The sequence below is a fragment of the Centroberyx affinis genome, unplaced genomic scaffold (genome assembly GCF_046629955.1).
Source record: "Centroberyx affinis isolate AG114_WGS23_722 - 3 ecotype Tasmania unplaced genomic scaffold, CSIRO-AGI_Caff_v1 ptg003852l_1, whole genome shotgun sequence".
In the NCBI taxonomy this organism is placed as follows: Eukaryota; Metazoa; Chordata; class Actinopteri; order Beryciformes; family Berycidae; genus Centroberyx; species Centroberyx affinis.
Genome location: NW_027281699.1, coordinates 43573 through 64859, shown reverse-complemented (window position 1 = coordinate 64859; position 21287 = coordinate 43573). Strand labels below are relative to the sequence as shown.

At 44.3% G+C, this 21287-nt stretch overlaps 1 protein-coding gene across 3 annotated transcripts in view; it reads right to left on the bottom strand.

Annotated features, from left to right (window-relative positions):
* Positions 1-21287, bottom strand: part of LOC139662620 (protein diaphanous homolog 2-like) — a 66660-nt gene that overhangs the window by 4237 nt on the left and 41136 nt on the right. Inside the window, exon 4 of one of the 3 annotated variants that reach the window (XM_071541323.1) lies at positions 16769-16847. The exons of the other annotated variants lie outside the window; for them this stretch is intronic. Within the exon in view, the coding sequence (XP_071397424.1) occupies positions 16822-16847 (26 nt within the window). The 3' untranslated portion in view covers positions 16769-16821. Of the gene's footprint in view, positions 1-16768; positions 16848-21287 lie in introns of those variants that run through there. 3 annotated transcript variants of the gene reach the window in all.

Genomic DNA, 21287 nt, shown 5'->3' with positions numbered 1-21287 from the left:
TAAATGAAAGAGTGTATAGAGAAACTGAGGGAGGCAGGGAAAAGGGAGGGAGAGAAGAGGAGAAACAACATGAAGCAAATCTGGGCTGATTGAGGGGAGAGCAGCAGGGGAGGGTGGAGAAACAGAAGAAACTGCTGGAGTGGAGGTGCTTGTGTCTGGTGTCATAGTAACTCCATTGAGCTCCTGATCCGGGCTCCCACTCAAGAGCCCCTCAACCTATTCTCACATCAGAGACAGCATATGCGGAGAGGACAATCTAAATGCACGCACGCACGCACACACACACACACACACACACACACACACAGACACACACACAAAGCAGGCCTAAACACAAGGGAACACAGCGGAATAATGAATGAGTATATGCGCACATAGTACACAGTGAACAAACGCTCAAAGAAAGTTAATGTGTGTGTGTGTGTGTGTGTGTGTGTGTGTGCTGGGGGGGGGGGGGGGGTTTGCAGGGAGGGGATGGTGGGGGGTGATACAGTATTTTTGGACTGCTTCAGAACGATTGTGTGTGAAATTATATAGGGTGAAACGTTAGGATCCTGAACTTCTTTGCTGGAAAATAAAAATCCACTCACTTCGCTCACATCCAAAAATTAAAATCCAAAAGTTAAAAGTGGCTGCTATAAACCTATAACCATACACCTTGATGGTTGGTGTCACTGAATGTTTTACTTTGGCTTTATGGTCAGTCTGCAAGTCCAGTAACACTTTGGATTTGCTCTGATGCCAATTCTATGACAGAGTCATACAAACACTTCCTCCCATGCTATCCAACCATGCCTGCCTAGAAATGCCCATGGCATCTGCCGGGCAGCCAGGTGGCAGGTGGGGTTGGACAGAACCAGGAAGCATAGCCATGGAGATGACTGCAGGCACACCCACACAGGACTCCCTGGTATTTCCAAGCGTGGCGCCACCACCATGCCCATTACTCAGTGCCAGCTGTAGGGTGCCAGGCGTCCTGGGCTGGGCGTTGTTTAATGGCACCAGCTCCATCCATCATGTCAGGTAATGAGCTGAGAGTGACTGTGATGGCTATGAACACACACACACGCACACTCATACACACACACACACACAGGCTTGTACACACACTCCACAAGGACTCCCACCGCAGTGGAGAACAGAGAGCACTCTTTCCTCAGATTGGATGCAAAGCATCATGCAGATGGTGCACAGGAGGAGAGAGGGAGGAAGAGGGAGGGAAGGAGCAGAAAGACAGAAAGAGAGAAAGCAAAACAGATCAAGATATTGCAGATCCTGTAGAAAGGTACTGTATTCCCTGCTTCTTTTTGTTTAACATGGGTTCATGTAGGTGATCTGTTCATACCACTGTATGAACCTGACATGTTCTGGCAGCGTCTCCAAAAATGGCTCTGCATCATCAGTACTTATACATGCACTGTATTTTCCATCCACTGGCTGTGCTCCACACTGTGGGCAGGGCCTGCACACCTTCTCTCCTTTCAAAACGAGCAACCATGGTACACAAAAGAGAAAAAAAGAAACAAAGGATAGAATTGAAAAAAAAAAAGAAAAAAAAAGAAACGTAGGGGTGTCAAAACATCCATGTCCTATTCCTGCCAATCATTTGCAGGCCCAATTGCTGTGACCTAATTTCTGGACAAGCAGTCCTCTCTAACCCCCAGTCCATCAGAAGAGCATGAAAAGCCAGAGTTTGGAGAATGCAGACCTTCTGTCTTTTATATGGGGTCAGTTTGGGCTGCATATTACTGCAAATAGGATGGAAAGAAAGAGGGAATAGAGATAAAAGAAAAGAGGAGAAATACTGGCGTTGACCACAAAGGCTGTATAGGAATCGAGGGATGAACAAAATCATAAAAGACACACAGAAACACGCTAAAAAAAACAAACAGATCTATAAAAATGAAGATTTTTGGCATTGAATCCCTTTGGCATCTGTGTGGACTAGCCAGCACGCTGTTGTTTGCTTTGTGATTTGAAGTTGTGGCCATTTTGAATGCTGTATAAATTGAAAACAGTGCAAGCCATTAGTGTGACCACTTGTTGAAACTCTAAAGGAACAATGCTATTCGGCAAATACTGGGCATCTTTTGTGGAACGACAGATGAAAAACTGCCATTTTGGGGGTAATTGCATCTTGCTTAACAGGCTGAATACATGGGAAAGCTTTCGTCAAAGACCTGGCAAAAAGAGAGAAAAAAAATGTCCAGCAAAAGAGAGGATCCTTGAACGCTGAGCCATTTGCTTCTCATAAAGACTTTTCTGTTCCTACCTTCAGGTGCATAAAAGCCCATCTTTTCCCACCCCACATCAATCTATCACAACAATTGAACAAACAGCAACCATTTCTACTGGGAGAGAAGCATTACTGCTAGCCACTACTGAATTGAATGCTTCACACACACACACACACACACACACAGGAAGAGAAAGAGAGAGAGAGAGAGAGAGAGAGAGAGAGAGAGAGAGAGAGAGAGAGAGAGAGAGGGGAGAGAAAGCAGAGATCCACACTAAAGTCAAATTCTAAATTCTAGGGTGTTTCCAGCACTGATTACAACTCTTTCTACTGGCATTGGTTTTGATGGCTTCTTTACCTGCTTCTCCCAGAGGCGACATCTTTCCGAGTTACAGTAGGCGGCACAGAGGAGCACAAGAACAGGAGAAGAAATTGACAAAAGAAGAGCAGGTATTCCATGTTACAGCAGGGAGATGTTAACACTCCAGAACTTAATTAAATGCTAACTGGCATTGTTTCTCAAGTGTTTCTAAACGCACCAGGGATTTAGGTGAGGGTGGCGGGCGGTGAAGGTGGGGGGAGTAGCTGCACACACATTCACACACACACACACACACACACACTGTTGCTTGAGTGTTCAAGCAATGTACTGAGAGAAATGACACACACACACGCATGCGCTCTCCATTGCTCACACACACTCACGCACGCGCACACACACACACACACAAACAGCATATCCCCGAATGTATATCATGATGATCCCTGCCACGAGGGAGAGGCTCTGAATAAGACAAGGGTAATAGGAGGAGAGGTCGCAAAGATTACTAAACAGCTAAAGCGGGGGCCTTAAGCCGGCACAGTCAACCCCAACCTTCTCCTGATTGTTTGGAAGGCCTCGAGTGAAATGTCATTCCATGTTATGATGGAGCGATAGGGCCATAGTGTCCCTGGTGCATTCCCCAAAAGAGATTAAACATCATAATGACTTTTGTGTTACTGTCATCTATGGCTAATTACATGGAATTACATCATCATCGGGCCTTGTGATCCGAATGAAAGAGAAAGCTACCATTCATCCATCAAAAGCTTTCAGCACTGGATCCTTTGAGGAATTCCCTCTCATTGGCCAGTATAAACAGGAAGACTGTTGGAGGGATTACGCTATGTTAGTTAAATATCGTCTGGGTAGCATCCGACACTGGGCCAACATCTAAACATGGCATTCACATTCATCAAGGCCCAGTTCACATAATCACCAATCACCACCAATCACCTGTGTCAATAGCCACAGAATGCACAGAGGATGCATGATATGGCAGGACTGGGGCTGCACATACGACATCTTTCTAAATCGTGCGTTCACTCCTCCTTGTGCTCAAACAAGTGAGCAATGGCACGGCTTCTCTGACAGGTCGCTCACTCCGTCTAATTCTCTCTCTGCCACTCGCTCTGCACTTCAAATTTTGATGAGATAAAACACAATAAAGGTGATTAAATCTCTGCTCGCTGCGCATCAGCATGTTGTGTTTGCCCTCACTGTCTAACAGGGGAGAGCGTCTGCAGCGCTAGCAACAGCAACAGCCGCAACAGAGAGAGACCTTCTATCACCTCTTTTCATCTCCTCCTCCGCCTCCCTTCCCTCTTTCCCTCTGCCAGGCTCCAAGCTACAGAGTAATGGAACTCCCTACACAGAAACAAGATACGGTGTATAAATGGGATGCAGAGGTAGAGAAGCTATTTCTTCCAACTGAAAGTTATGGGCCGGGTAGCGCAAAACTACAGTCGTGGCAAACACAGCCCCTCGTTCAAGGGTAAGAGTAATCACCCCGAACAAGGAGCAGGAGGAGGAAAAAAAAACAGCGCGACTGAGAAAAAGATGAGTTCAGTTCTGGAGAGCCGGGGAAAAAAAGCGAGGTGGAGGATTGGGGGTGGTGGTGGTGGTGGTGAGACAAGGGTGGCAGGTCAAAGAAGAAAGGGTGTCAGTGACCCTTTGCAATCTGATCTAACTAGACCCTGGTTGATTTATAACAAGCATCTGAAATGTATACACACCAATGCATTGTCGAAGATTAAAGGATTAAAAGCACCGACTGCTTTCTCTCAGCTCCTGCATTAAATGTTACAAGATCAATCACTGTCTCACACTAATGAGAGAAGATTATATGAGTATCACTACTAGCAAATGTAGTATTGCCGTCACTACTGATTTATCTATGCCTTGCAATTCCATTCACAAGGAAAATAACTTAGATTAGTGTTAAAGTAGTGTATAACTGAATTATGACATCCACACTCATATACATTCATACAAACACACACACATACACACACAAACAAACAGGAAAAAATCTAATTTTGTTGAACAAAACTTGAGGACTTACACAGAGCTTTTCACTGTTTGGGTTGATGCGTTATATAACATCTTGTACAGTGTACACAAGCTGTATGGATGTGGTCGTAAAGGAAAAATCCCTTGGATACTCTTACACTATATATATACATACATACAGTATCATCAATCTGTGATGTTCAATGCATTCCAGGAGTTATTTTGTGATGAAGTGTTGTAATTTACTGTTTTGGTGTACCCACTTTCCTTCAACGTGCCTCATCTACTTCTACTTCAGTAACTGATTTCCTATATTTCCCAGAATGTCTTCAACAATCCCCAGAGAAGGGGCATGAGCTTTCAATCAAAGGCAGGTGTATGGGCATATAAATATAGCTAGCTAGCCAACTAGTTTGTGAATACTGGGGCATGTCTATGATCCTGGCTGCACCTCTCACTCAAAATGCAACATGTCTTGTGGCTGCGTTGCATTTTGGTCTACTGGGGCTACTGTCTGAGGAGAAATTGGTCCCACTGCCTCTTCTACGATGCATTTCTGCCTGTATGATAGTTGAATATTGGTGCAAAATGTCGACTCTAGAAGAAGTCTGTTGCTCTTTGATTGTGAGGGACTGACTCCAAAACCTGATGTTTACAGGAACAATTTTCTGCTTTCAAACACCATTGGAAATATCTCAATGTGATACTTTCGGCCAGTTATCAGCAAAAATAAGAAAAATACACCATCAAACAACAAAATGAGCCTAGAAGTAAGTATTTTAGTGTGGATTAGTAGTGTCATCTAAATGAGAGGAGTGCACGAAAGTCAGGAGATCTGAGGGCGAGGGGGCTGCAATCTGGTGCGTGATGTGTTTTGGTGTGTTTTCTCAGAATGCCATGGCAGGCAGAGGGGATCAGAATGGCATGACAGAGGGAAACGCTTAAGACAGGCCTGGATAAACATGCTGAGGCAAGATGCTGAAATTCCTCCTTCTCTCTCTTTCTGTCTCACTCTCTCTCTCTCACACTGTCTTTCTCTCTGGCTCTCTTTCTTTTTCTCTGGCTCCCTCGTCTCTCTTTTTCTCTCCATATTTTTCTCTCACTCTCTTCTCCTTTTATTTATTTAATCTTATTCCCTTGCTATTATTGACATTAGTATCAATATTTAAAGGCAGGACACTTGTCAAACTCAAAACACCAAGGCCACCACGAGGAAGCAACCTAACCACTAACGTTGTATTTCAATTTGAAATGGACACTAATTCAGATAGTATTCAGGTTTGGCATGCATGTATACAAGTTTGCATTCCCACATGACAGTTTGTATACAGAATTTGGAGCCAAAGTGAGTCTAATCTGACAGTCTGTTGAGATAAACAGTAACAAGGATAGCCGAACAGAGAGCAGGGAGGTCATAACACGAGGAATGGATTTTGACAGTGCACGGATGTGGTTAATCTTTCCATGCCTCTATCACCCCTCTCTATCTCAATGGGTCCTGTGATGTGCATGCTTGGTAATACCGGTGAGTGACCCAGATAGTGATATAGCCATTCTTTCCCCCAAACTCCAGTCACAAATCCCCCTCCAAGGACTCCATTTAGGTTCCAGGCTCCCTTCAACAAAAAAGTGGGCCGTATACCCTCACAAAAAAACACTGGCATCACGACAGATTTTTTTGCTACTGGCCGTGCTTTCCTCGCTTATTTTGCTTTTTCTCCTCATTTCCACCCACCCCCATTACATCTCTCTCCTCAGTACTCTGATGTCAGCCCCTAACACAGTTTCAAAACATACTGTACATACATGTCATCTCTTTCTCTCTCTCATGTTCCTACACACACACTCTCATTGTAAAACATGCCCCCCCCCCCCAACCCAACCCCCCTCCGACCACCCCATTGAAAAGGGAGCTTGGTCTGAGAGTAATGTCTCCTGACAGCTTGGCACAGAATATGTTGGAGGAGAGCAGGAAATCACTACACATGTCCATAAACAAATGCTTATTTTTAGAGGGAAGAAAAGTACTAGTTTATCTCCTCAGTGGGGAAGCTTTGACAGGTTTCTACCAGGGACAAAACAGCAGGGGAGAAGAAAAGAGGTTTTTTGTGTGTGTGTGTGTGTGTGTGTGTGTGTGTGTGTGTGTGTATACTGTTTGCACTGTGTGAATCTATATCTGTGTGGTAATCTCAAAAGAAAAATAATCCAACTTTCTCCTTCTCCTCTAAAGCTTGGCTTACATTTGTTTGATTTTTGATTGAAAACAACAAGCTTGACAGACTACTGGTAGCACTGATTTCTCATTGGGGCCCTCAGTTTCAAAAATCCCCTTAATATCTCCCCTGGACTAGATTCCTCAGCCACAGAACAATGCCTCTTGGCATACTGGAATGCAGCGGAGGCACACACAACCCCAATGAAGAGTTAGATGAAAACACTTCTGCGATCGATCAGTGCCTGAGGCATAACTCCCATTCATGATCGTCCTCTCAGCAGTCAAGTTTCAGGAAGCAGGCTTCAACTCAAATATAACCATGAAGGAAAAAAATATATCCTCAAGAGTGCGTAAACTCCTGAAACTATAAAGCCCTGCCCACCTGTTTGCCTACTGTTCAAGTTTACCTGCTACACTTAGACATTGCTTAGTCACAACAGTGGAGTCATCAGGAGCATTTCCTGCTGCACTCTGACATTAACGCCTTGTTTTGCTTACAATGCTGGTGTATATAAGCTAACAACACTGAAATATATACTATGCTTGGAGGCTAATGGTGATACCACAGTACAGTAGGCTGGAGTATGGGGGGGCTTCATCAGCAGCCTAAGACTGTGACCACAAGGCAGACTGGAGCCAGGGTGAACACAGATGGGGCCTGTGGTAGAGGCAGGAGAGCCAGGAGAGCGAGTAATCCATCAGGCCAAGGCACACAGGCGCCTGAGGGGGGCCAGCCGCTGATCCTACAAGACTGATTGGGCCTCTGCGGGAGGCCCGACCCCCTGACTACATGGACATCAGTGTCTGGCTCGCTCCATTGAGGCTTGATCTGGACTGGACCGAGCCAAGGCACTGACCTGCTTCAGCTTGGATGCTGTGGTAGGAGCTATCTAGATCACAGATAACATTTTGCATAAACATATTTTGTATGAGCTCTATCATAGGATGTAGTCTAAACAGCAGGTGTTCTATCTACATTTTGCATGTCCACTGAAACAAATTCAGCAAACACCATTCCATATATCAAAATGGGTCATCCTTCCACTATAAATAATCCATTATCCCTTCCCATATATTTATCTACGTGTCAACATAACTTTACTACTGTAATTACATGGTAGTTAATTATATCCACATACAGTGTGAAACTTTTGACGAGGTGATAGGAGTCTAATTACTTTATCCTGCGGTCTGCTGAGTCGAGGAGGTCAGAGACAGCGTCAGCCAGAGAGCCTGGAACCTGTGCCAGCCAAGGCACCCCAGATGATTGACAGGCGAATGAGTAGACGGAGAGATAGTTAGACAAATGGAAGCTAAGATATAGTTTGACAGACAGATGGGAGCGTAAATGGATGGTTTGGCAGCATGATAAGGTAAATAGGCTGATGGATCACCAAACAAATGCGGGAGGAGGAAGGAAGAAAATAAAAGAAGAAAAGAAAAGAATGCTCGCCTGCAGACAACAAAAGATAGGAAGCCAGATAGCCTGATAAACACAGATGGATTGTGTTGATACACAGGGAGGCGGGGCAAGATCGATAGATTGTTTTATTCTATTTGCTTGGCAAACTGGAGATTTGATGTGGCTGGTATCAAGGCGATCTGTTTCCGACGATGCCTGGCGTGACTGTTACAGATGGTGAGATAGGGACACATCTCAATCTTTGGCTAGCCCCACTACAGTCTATCTTAGCTGCTAGCCGCTACCTTCCGCAGTGTCATCACGTCTGAGTGTTATCAAAGCGGAGGCGTGTCCAATAAATCATTTCCGATAAGCCCCCCCACCTCCGACTGAGGGAAAACTGACACATATGCATATGCGCAGAGGACGTGACATGGGGTTGGGGGTGGGGGGGTCTAATTTATTGAGAATAAATCACAAGGTGAAGTGAGGATGCCATTATGAGGTGTTAACCCCTGGCCTCAGCAAGGAGCTGGAGCTGGAGGGAGAAGGTGCTATGTGTCTCAAAATGGAGGAAGGGCTAGGATTCTTTGCTTCTACTCAGATTTGTGCAAAACAAAATGGATGCCCTGACAACCCGACGCCTCATTACTGCCGCTTGCGTTTATCATGTCAAAACGGAAGACAAGGGTATGTGAAGTTTAGAAGCAAGGGCTCTCCTAGTTAGAAAGGTGGCTTCTCTCTGCGGTTCCTTGAGGGACATGGGGGTGCACTGCAACAGCCCTGATGAGTGTTGCAGGGCTTATAATAGACAGGAGAGGCCCAGAAAGCATGCCCTTTAGAGGTGCAGCATCTCTCACTGTCTGACAGCTTACAGGGGCTACGCTCCACAATGACACCTTCACAGTGCACTCAAGATGACACACAAACACACACACACGCTCACAGGTGCATAATGCTCAGAAACATATCCTCAGAAACACAAATAAGTTTGGCAGCACATGTGCGCACAATTACACACACGCGCACACACCGACGTGAGCATGCACACAGTGGCGCGAGGACACACACACACACACACACACACACTAATCCATTTGAGATGTGGAGATAATACCTGACAAGTGGAATCTCAGCATCATAGTGACAGTTTTGATACTTATAAAACAAGCCAGCCTATAAAAACAGCTTGCATTCACCTCAAGAAGGGGGTTATGGAAATAAACATCTGTTGGTGCCATGTTAAAGAAGCACTGCAACTTCCTCAGTGTAAACAAAAACAGTAGAAAAAACATGGCTAAAGCCCCATCTCCAGGAATATTGTTAGATTTATGTCAACGCCGGATAAATAGTATTTACAAAGAAGTAGCCTGAGGTGCCTCTTGGACCAATAATTTACAGTCTGTGTATCAATCCCAGTACCCATGCAGGGGTAACATCGCTGTCTGCCACCAAACATCTCCTTTTCAAATATTGTGAAGTAGAATAGAATAGGTGTAGATAAAACATTCCATCATCTGTCAGCGGAATCATTCATTGTGCCTGTTGATGGCTAAAAAGGCTAAAAAACATAAAAAAAATAATTTCTTCTTTTCATTGGTAGAGTAGTAGTAAAGCAGTAGCAGTGCAGCAGTGAGTGAGTTGCATAGTGCAGCAAGTAAAGAGTGGGATCTCTTCCTCATCGCATCTCTTTCTCACTGTAAACATGCTGTACTATAGTACACACGCTCATTATATAATCTATTTGACTCTGTGTGATCAACATTCAGAGTAATTAACATATTGCAGACAAACAGTTAAACAGTTTTGCTCAAAGAATCTGCAGCTGGTTAGTCTATCCAGCTTCTTCAAGTTCACCACCAACAACCCAAACCCCCATCCAATCTCAGAACTCTCTTGGACCCCTCACCACTGATGCCTTACCAAAGTAAATAAAACATGGTGTTGTCTGTTATTTATTTATTAATCCCTCTTTTGATGTGTCCCAGAGCGCTGAAAAGAGTGGTGGTGGAGATCATAGAGGGCTTAGCGAGCGAGCACCCATCCTCTTTCCTCAACGCCATCACCATCAGACCCATTTGGCCATGCGAAGATAAGATGCTCCCCTCTGTTCACATGGGTGGGAGGGAGGCGAGGGGGGGGGGGGGCTTCCAGACAGACTTTTTTTCTTTCTCTCTCGCTATAAATCATTCATACTGAGAGATGCTCCCTCATGTACACAAAATACCACAACCCTTCCAGTGATGGGCCACACTTTGCTACCTTCATGTTTTGCTTGTGCACCACCAGCGTGGCTGTCAATGTGAGTTTTGGCTTTGGTTTGGAGTTACAGTAAAGGTAGTAGAGTCGGAACATATACACACATTCTCTCAAAAAGCAACAGTAATGTAATTCCCTATAACCCTTACATATAGCATAACTTAAATTCCTCAAAATTTCCTTGAAATTCATCGACATTCATCAAAATCCTGTCAATGTTTCCTTTAAAGTTTTTGTTATGATGCTACTCTCAAGAAATTTGATTTTATTTTACAGCAAAAGGTGAAAAAAACTTTGATAGACAGATGGTAATTTATTCACCTTCCCAAACATGGTTGTAGATGCGTCTGTGCCATGAGTGATAAGCTCAGTTGCAGTTCTCTGGTAAAGTAAATGCATATGCATTCATCTTCCTTAACTATGTCTGACAGTCACTGTCTATCACAGCTCCACGGTATCCACAACTGGAATAGTGTGTGGGTGGGTTTCTGCATGTCTGTGTGAATTTGTGAATATGTGTGCTTATATGTATGGTGGTAGCACCTGAGGAAGGTTAGGTTGTTTGCAACCGCATGCGGGTTGACGACACATGCCCTCAGACCAGACATCTCAAGCGACAATGGATTTCGTGTGAATGAAAAATTAATCTGTCCCCTTCACTTATTCATCAAGGAGGAAGATTTTTCTGCAGGGATGCCCTCCAGAGATGTGGCGCTCACATGCCAGGCGGCCCGCCACCACTTTACCCGCAAGGTTTTCAATAAAACAAGCAAACAACACGATTCCAACGCCTATAAATAAGTGATCATTCCTGAATAAAGTGCTGTACACAGAGCTCTCACTGAGGCCACTCATCACACTTTAATGGGGCGTTGTACCGGCCAAAGTTCTCTCTCTCCTCTCTCTCTCCCTCTGTCTCTCTCTCTCTCTCTTTATCTTTCTCTATCTGTGAGCTGAATCGAGGGAACAAAGTCAATGGAGGTAGGTGAGACAACAGAGGTAGAGGCACATTCAGATCATCATGTCGTCACCTGGCTCAACACTGGTTAAGATACAGCACTATCTGTTCCATGATTTATGAGGCTATCAACATTCGCTTTCCATCTCTCTCTCTCTCTCTCTCTCTCTCTCTCTCTCTCTTGCACAGACACAGACACGCACACACAAACACACACAAACTCCTCAAGTTTCTTTTTCCTTCCCACTTATTTTCTCTCTTCCTGGAGACAGGTTGTTCACAGCAGTTTGAACATTCAGAGTGGATGGCTCGCCAGATGCTTGGGCGTCTGTTAACGTGGTGCTATTGTTAGCTAGTTTTTGATGAGATTTACATGGCAGAAAAGCCATCAAATAAGATATACTACTGAGAATATGAGAAGGGATCACACCTAATCCCCACACCTGCTTGTTGGCAGTACTAAGTCTCTTTTCCATCCAGACCAACACACAAGCACAGATACTGTACATGCATCCACCCACCCGCACCCACACAATCAAGACTGCAAACTCAGAGTGATAAATCTGGGAGTTACACAGCAGCTTGAGTCCGATTTGGATGTGGGTTTTCCCGAGGCTCAAAAGCTCACAATTACCATACTTGTTCAAAAACTAACACACATATACAACTCAAACTTGTAGTTGCACGCACACACATGCACACGCACACACACACACACACACGCACACACACACACACACACACACACACAGAGGTGCATTAAACTGTGAGTTCTTTGCTACTTTCTCTTATACTCTTTCTCTCTCTGACTGATGTGCACATCACACACACACACACACACACACAAGCATGCACGTGCGTGCGCAACCTGGGCACATCAAACCTGTGCTGATTAGAAAAGAACTAGGTCAGTGGTGCCCCGGCTAGTGGCACTTTGTGCTGTGGCCCCAGTAGCCCCACTGTTACCCAGAATCCCTTGTCTGTCTATGTCAGAGCCAGGGCCTGCGGCAACACACCTGTGTCCACACTCCTTCACTGGGATCAATTAGCATTAAAGTTTCAGAGCTGCCCTCCCCCTGTGTGGACATAGTGTACACTGGAGGGGGATAGCCTGAGAGCAGCCACAGAAAGAGAATGGCAAAGAGACACAAAGAGAGAGACAGATGCATAGACACACACACCATGACACACACATACACACACACACACACACACACACCCCGTCTCCTGTCCATCAACACCAGCACATCCAGGAGGACACAAGCATGTCTTACATGTTCAACTGTGGGCTGTATTATACGCTGGCTGAATTTACTGTTCATTCTTCCTCCTCTATTCCACTGAATTAATCCCTCCATGACCTTGCTAATGCTTTCTTCTCACACACTTAAACAGGCTGATTGAACATCTGACTATATAATTTACTCCTGGAGAAAGGGAAGAGTTTCAGTGAGATTCTGCAATATGATAGAGGTGGAGCGAGCAGTCTTAAAGAGAGAAAGACACAGGGTTTTTTTGGAAGCAGATGAGGCCAAATCAGGTTTCTTAAATGGCCTCTGAGCACTGATGGATTTGAGAAAGAGATGAGAGTTTATTGTGTGTATCTTTACTTTCTAAGTCATAAATCTTATCTTACAAGTATATATATAACTGAATTCTTTTTCCATCTACCCATAAATTAAACCTCAAAATGGTTAGTTTTGGACATTGAAATTGCTTTTTTGGCTGCCTGGAGTGATAGAAACTCTTGCAGACCATTTAACAGCTTATGTTTTGAGTTGCCATTTACAGTCTGACAATGATATGACAACTTGTACGTTTCATGTAACTCTGCAATTTTTTTTACCCTATCAATATCTATTTTGACAAAATTCAAGTCTGTCAGACAACTGCAATTTGCAGAGCCCATTTGTTGTGATTTTTTCTGACAGCTAAAGCTCTAAACCTCAACTTTCCCAAAACTTGATATGTGGCTGTAAACATGAGTTTCTATTTTCCCAGTTCCAAGAAGCATCACATAGCTAGTCACCAGCTATCAGATAGTCAACAAGTAGGCGGTAGCGTTTGTTTTGAAGAGCCTGCACAATCCTGGGGCTTTCACCCTGGGGGGCTTTCCACCACAGTGTGTCAGTTTACAGGGAGTATGGGTGTGTTTGTCTGGGTATCCCAGCCAATGTGTGTGTGTGTGTGTGTGTGTGTGTGTGTGTGTGTGTGTGTGTGTGTATGCGTGTGTGTGTGTGTATGTGTGTGTGCGTAACAGGGGAAAAGAGCACTGAGGGCAGCTGTACCTGTGCTGCCTCGTGGCCGTCTCTTGACAGTGCCCTTCACATCACAGCATGGGCCTGGACATTGGATCTGACAGAAGTGACCTCTATGCCACATCACCCTCCCGACACACACAAACACATGCCTGCACGCACGCACACAGACACACACACACACACACACACACACACACACACACACACACACACCAGGTAACTCAATGGCATGTGTGGAGACACAACATTGTCTCACACGGCACACGATGACAGATACAATAAAAGCACAAAAACTAACATAAATACCCATTACGATATACAGCAAATGGCACACAGATCCACTCTCACATGTTCATATGCTACACAACCACAAACGGCACACACTACCCCCTCAGCGCTGCGTCGCAACCCAGCCCCCCAGTCAGGGAGCTATCAATAGGGATTCCAGCAGAGCGGCTGCTAGACAGCATGGGTAAACAAAAGGACACAAAAAGAGCCTGAATCAAAGGCAGAGCGGGGACCCTGTTATTCCCTCTGAGCAGGAAATCATTTGCTGGCAATTTGTGACTCATTTTGAACACTTGTGTGGGTTGCTGTTTGACGCATATGTAAGGCTGGGGAGGTGTGGGATGAGGAGAGCTGGGTGTGGGGTTAAACTTCACCTTATATATTTAAAATGTCAAGCCATTTGTTCTTTAAAATGTCACCATCTCCAGAGATTTGTTGGCTAATCAGAACGTTTGTTTAGCTTGTGTCAAACAGAAGGCAGTGAGACGTGAATTGATGGGATTGAATGCAGGCGCAATTCAATGTGATTGATAGTGAGTGGAGGAGGCACTGAGACTTGCATTTTTCCTCTGTAAATAATAAGAAATATACAGTATTCGTGCCACGCTATGGAATTCACCTTGGTATCAGAATGAGGATTTCATTGGGCCTCTCTTTCTTAATCTATACAATCAATATTATGTTAACATAGCCATTCTGTTCCACTGATTAGCCTTATCTTAATCCCCATAAACATAACGTCATTACAAGTAAATCCACTGTCTCCACACTCAAATAAGTTGCTACCAGCAAGCCATTTACCTGGCCTCCCCTAGGCCTAATTGAAATGAAGTTAGGTGACCTTTGGGGTGCCTATAGGGGCCTGCTAGTTCCACTAGCCCCTCACTATCTTTCATTCTAGAACCTCATAAATCAGCCTGCTGAATTGGGCTGCAGTGATGGTCTCGACCTTTCTCATGACATTTCCAACTGGTCACATCCTCTACCTGGGATCATGGCACCATGACAGGCACCCAACCATAGTATATGAAGATGAAAATGAGTCTACTAGCACAAGCACAGGGGAGTAAATAAACCACTGGAATTGGGAAGAGTGGCCAAAGACGTGCTGATCTGTGTGCTCAGCTTAGTGAGAGACCGTTTCACACAAAGAACATGGTTAATGCCTCAGAGATTTTGAGAATGCGCTGAATGCTTTGTGAGTTTGAGAATACTCAGCCTCACATTTACAACAGACACTTGAGCACTGCGAGGAAAAGCTTGAGATATTGTAAGGACACTATCGGAAATACTTGTGGTGGGAAACATTTTTATCATTGAAGACAGATGGGTTTACAGGTTATTCACTACTCCATTTGAAGAAGATTCTCATTGTACAATATCTATGCAAATCTACAATGGTAACAGCACTACCACTAGCTTCCATACAGTGTTACTGTTCACATACCATAGTCTCCTGCAGCAAGTCTGTGTGTGTGTGTGTGTGTGTGTGTGTGTGTGTGTGTGTGTGTGTGTGTGTGTGTGTGTGCATGTGCATGTGTGTACTGCAGGAAGAGAAGTAAAGGTCCACTTGTGACAAGTCTAGTGGGAATAGGAACATCTGGTGGACCGGCTGCTCCTCTGGTTAACATGCTCCTCCTCAGTGGCCCCCGACGACACACAACCGGGCGTCACACGCACACACATGCACAGACACATACACATGTATGCACACATACATATGGACACAAACAAAGTCAGGTGCATGCACATATGCATGCATGTGTGCAAAAACGTACACACACACCCAGACGTGCATGCACACACATAGACTCCTTCCCTGCCTCCCTTGGCTATTCTTGTCACACACTTCTAAGGCAAATCCACATACTGTGCATCTTATTTAAATAAAGGTCCATCGCATCAACTGACTAGGCACTATTATCACAGTGGAGTGAGATATAAATAGAAGGCGTATCATTCATGGATTGACGCTAAAGAGCAACTATGTCCAATCTGCACCAGATGCTCCTCAGAGCCGAATTAAAGCCTGCATTATTACTGGTGGAAAATGTCATGTTGTTGGCAAGGTGAACCTTATCCACTCCAGCCCCCGTTCTTGATGTAGCTTTGCATGGATTTGCGCTGGCTAATTCCCATATCCATGCTGTCATCTACTCCATAGAGAGCCATGCCTTATTCTCTCTCTCACTCTCACACAGGCACACACAAATTTAAAGCATTCACTCTGAACTGTACTTAGATGCAATGCTTTTGAGAGGAGTCATGTATACCATAGTAGGTAGGCGTCAGCATCAATTAAGAGTCCCTTCACCTACGTTAACCATGTAACGCTATAGGGTGAGGGTGTAACATTAGACCTCTAGGGACTGCGTGAGTGTACAGTCATGTAACAGAAGACAGGACGAATGGGTCACTCTTCATTCATGAAAGGTTGAGTAGCTTGATAGAAGCGACAGCAGTCTTACTAGAATGACTGCTCACTGCCTCCAGGGCTGGCATTTGGCGCCCTAGGCGAGATTTTGGACTAATAACTCCGACCTCCCCTCACACACACACACACACACACACACACACACAACTAACCTCAAGCTTTTCTGCTGGCTGAAGCCAAGTCTTGGAGGAGAAGGAGGGGGACGAGGGGGATGGGTGGTGGAGGCAGACTGCACACCCTGGATAACCTTGCCAGCCTGAGGAACACTCGGCTGGTCTCCTGCCAGGGCCTCGGCACCCCTCCTTCACCAATCTATGTAATGGCAGTGCTAATGATGGTGAGGCAGCCACCACCTCTGAGAGCAGTAATTCAGACACCGCTAACACTATCGCTAGTGCTGCCACTCCATGACGATGATTAGCTCCTGACATCTGTGTTAGCCACTCCAGGACCTACCGACTCCTTTGTGGTGACATGACAAAAGTAGATAATTAGACATATAGCGTGTGCACACACACTTACACTAACTCAGATGAGAAAAAAAAAAGAAGCAAGGCTGGGAATTTGAACAGGAATACCACTCCACACTTATTGCCAGTGTTTACCAGTCTCACAGCTGAAAAAGAGAGTGTATTGATTTTCCCTTTCAGAAAAATAATACTGAAGAAGAAAGGAACATAAATAAAAGCAAGAAAACTAGAGAATGTTAGGAAGAGGAGGGAGGGTGGAGACATCGAGGAAGGGAAGAAATAGCCAAACATGAAAAGGCTTTTTCGTGTTATTGGGAAACAGGAGTGAATAGAAGTCAGAACTCTTGAAATGAGGGGTTATTTTTACCCCCGGTGCTCATATGAGCATGTGTGGACCAATGAACCTGTTGGATATGCATTGATTTTCCCAATATTGAACAACACAACCAGCATCTAAGTAGCTTGAGCACTGGCCTCCTGTCGCTGACCATCACACACACTCTAGACCAAATTGATGAATCTCACTAGGCTTCCTTGCACCTTATCCCTCTGCCATCAATCATTTCCGCCTGGGAATGGAAGTCTGTGTGAATGCGTGCAATTTTGTGTGTGTGCAGCTGCATTAGAACAAATAAAAGACACAAGACAGGTACAAGAGTACAAGATCAGGATGCACAGACATACAGTGATAAATACCGAAGACGGAGACAGAGATGTAAAGTAGATAAAATCAAACTAGCTCCTTTCAAGCAAATACAAGAACATCTTTGCTGATTAAAAATAGAACTTGCACACTGTGGATACAACAGAGCGACTTAGGCACACATGCCGAGGTAAACCAAAGTCGTCCAAGTAGCTACAGCTAATTTGATCGGGACACATTTTGACAGAAAATCAACTTTTAATGAAGAGCTGTGTGGTGGGAGAAATTAGCCATTACCCTACAGAGCTGCTATAAAATGTTTATAAATGACAATGATGTTGGCAGTGACTGTGAAGGAAGTACGGAGCTGGGGGAACACAGTGACGTTTAGGCTGTCAGTGAACAGGGCTCGGATTCTGACTTTACCTCATCTGGGGAGGTAGAGAGGGAGGAAGAAAAGAGAGATAGGGAGCGCGACGGAAAGAGAGAGAGAGAAAAAAAGAAGGACAAGCATGTGGGGACACGCGAGAGAGTGAGCTTGCAATGTGTATGAGAGAGGGAGACAGTGAACGACAGGGTGAGAGAGTTAAAAAGGCATGGCGTCTGTTGGCTGGCAGGATGGACGGAGGGAGAGAGGGAAGTATGCGACAGCGGAGCGTGACAAGTGCGGCAGAACAAACCGGTGGTGACTCGTGGGCTCCTTCATTCACTGCTCTGATCAGATACAGCGGGACAGCCCACCATATGGGATGGCACAACTTATTCATCCAATCACTGGGACTACATACGGGGCCAGAGGGGGAGAGGAGATGGTATGTGTCTATGTGCATGTGAGTGTGCGAGTGTGTGTCTGTGCGTGTGCGTGTGAGTGAGAGTGTGCCTGCAGGTTTCCAGAATGTGACAGTAAATGAAAGAGGAAGTGAGGAGAACGGGACCACTACGAGGAATGTAATTAATCTAAGAGCTGGAAAATTTAGAAAGAAGAATACAGAATATAGAATAAAGAAAGAAAAAAAAATATGTCACAGAGAGCAGAAATTGCATTGTGATACATGCACCAGTGAATGATTTGCCTGCTTAGAATGATAAAGTTTGATCAGTTAATTTAACATATACAAGCGTACCGAACTTTCTGGCTACTCTAAGACATTTACATCAACTCTTGACCTAAAACCCCAACCAATTGTGACTGCAACTCTACTGTGAAAACCCCTTGGATACAACACAATAGGGGAATTCTCAAATACTAAAATTAGCTGTTGTCTCCGAGTCTCGGAGTATTTGTTTATCCTCTTAAGAAAAAACCCCCCAGAAAAACTAACCTCTGACTCTGTCACCTAAATGACATACTAAAAAGAGGAGAACACATTAAAACAAATTATTAAATAAAGACTTCTGAGCATAGAACGTGGTGATAATCACTCCTGTCTTTTCCGGGCCTCGGTTAAATGCAGATTAAGGCTAAGCTGTGAGAGGTGAAGGGCCTGGCGAATTGAGCCCAAACACACCAAGCACGGGAATAGAAACAGACATAATCTAACCAAAGCCAGATATTTTTGTGAAGAAAAGAATGTTTCTACTCGGCTGCCAAGAGGCGTCGTAAACCCTTTATAAGGTACCAAAGTACACTACACTTCATTGAAAGCAGAACCAATTTGCTTAACTTCACAACATGCAGGGACCCGCTGATAAAAGTGTCTGCCCTACGCCGTGGCTGGCAAAGATATTGTTATCCACTTTGTTCCTCTGCCACCTTGCCAGCTTACTCAATTTTTGCAAGACAGATAGCAATCGTTGTGGGGTAATTTAGGATTAGATTGGAGGTGTATTGTAATCAAGTGCTTTGGGTAGCAAGACAGTCATTTGGGATACGGGAAGGCAATGCTGTCCTAGATTTACCTTTTGTCTGTTATCTAGAACAAGGGTTTTTAGAAATTGTCAGCCCAGGACCCAAAAGAAGAATTTGTAGGGTTTTTCCGTAACACCAGTATCATTTTGTATGTGTACTCGCCCTGAAAAATAATGTAAAAAAGGGGAAGGATTGGGAGCATCTTGAAATTCAAATGGGTGGGGAGGTTTTGGGCCGGGAAGTGAGTTATGAAAGCCAGAAGTCTCAGCACCTGGCGAAGTAACTTGAGTCGTTAGTATTGGTTAACAACCCTATTAATCCCCTGCAGATACATTATAAGCATTTTGTGCTATTGGGTAGTAAAAACCTTACCTATTTCCCCATTAAGTTATGCTGGTGTTATGGTGATCATTTAAAAGGCATGTGGGTACCATTCCTGAAGCGCACAGATTTAAAAAAAAATAATAATTTCTATTTCAGTAACATCAGTTGGAATATAATAACATATTCTATCATAGCAAGGAACAGACACTATAAACATATGTTAATCTTTTCTCACATACCAATTAATATGAGCTATGGTGTGACACACTATTAAACTAAAACATACTAAACAGATGCACAGCATTCTTCAACATTCAGTAAACAACTGCACCTATTTTGTGGTTACTCACTAGAAAATGCCCAAAAATGAGAACATGATGAAAATGTATGAGAACTCCGTGGGGAATTCAGACGGTAGCATTAGCTGAAGTAAAGAAACACATGACACATCCCAAGAGGTTAGATACAGTAATACCACATTGTCAGTGAGTCTTATTCACAGCATTTCCTTCTGCCTTCTCTTGTTCCCTCTGCCCTCTGCCACAGGCTCTCCTCTATTCTTAGTTCCTCAACTCCAAATGATCTACTTTTCAGAGTTTTTTTTGTCCCGACATTATAGGCAGTTCAGGGGCAATTCAATGTGGCAGCTACAACATTTCACTTCCAACAGGGTATACCTATTGAACACTGAATGTAATGAACACGTAAGATGTGTTTTCAGCAGCCGAAGAGACAAGCCAAAATGCTCTTCATACAGTTGCTGCACAATAACAAGACATTGAGGGACGAAGAAAGAACATTCTGAGAAGAAGGCCACTCTACTCAGGGAGACCTCGGTGGCCATGTTGGAGAACCATAGACTGTTGTTACAACCAGATGCTGGTACTGCAAGTTGATTCTTCACAAAAAGGTGGACGGAGGTAAACAAAAAAATAAATAAATAAAATAAAAAAAAATACAACAGCACAGTTGTGATTGTCATCAGTGGAGAGTTCCATTCAAAGCTGAAAAGGCATGAACAGTTTCTGTATCTCTGACCCCTGTCATGTATGCATGAGGGCACTCACTCTACGCAAGGAGACTGTTGCCCTATCTGGGGTGGCAATACTTATTTGATGAGCTTTGACATTAATAAAAGTCTGTCCACATGCAAAAAATGGCCATATTCTGACTCTAGATAATAGATGTTGCCATTCTAAGCCAATAATAGTGTCTATAATGAAATCAGTGGAGCAGAAAAGAGGCGCTCTTTCATTTCCTTTTGTGGGGCCGTGCGTTTTGTACATCCCATTATTCATCAGGTCCTGGCTGCTGATAACTGGCCCATTTGCATCTGAATCAAGAATGCTTTATACCCTTCTCCCCAAAAACACCACCCCCCATGCAAATGAATTGACCTAAAAAGAGTAGGCGCTGCATTGAGTTATTTGCGAGCAACTGTGACCTACTCCAGGGGTTGTGCTGATGGGTACCAGGATGGAGCCTACAATACTAGCATCATCCTCCACACGTTATGTTGCTACTTGCATGTGCCATACTTCTGGACATGGTGTAGCTGCAGAGAGTATTAAAACATTTTGTTTTGTGATAAACGCTGTTTTCTATGCTCCCAAAAC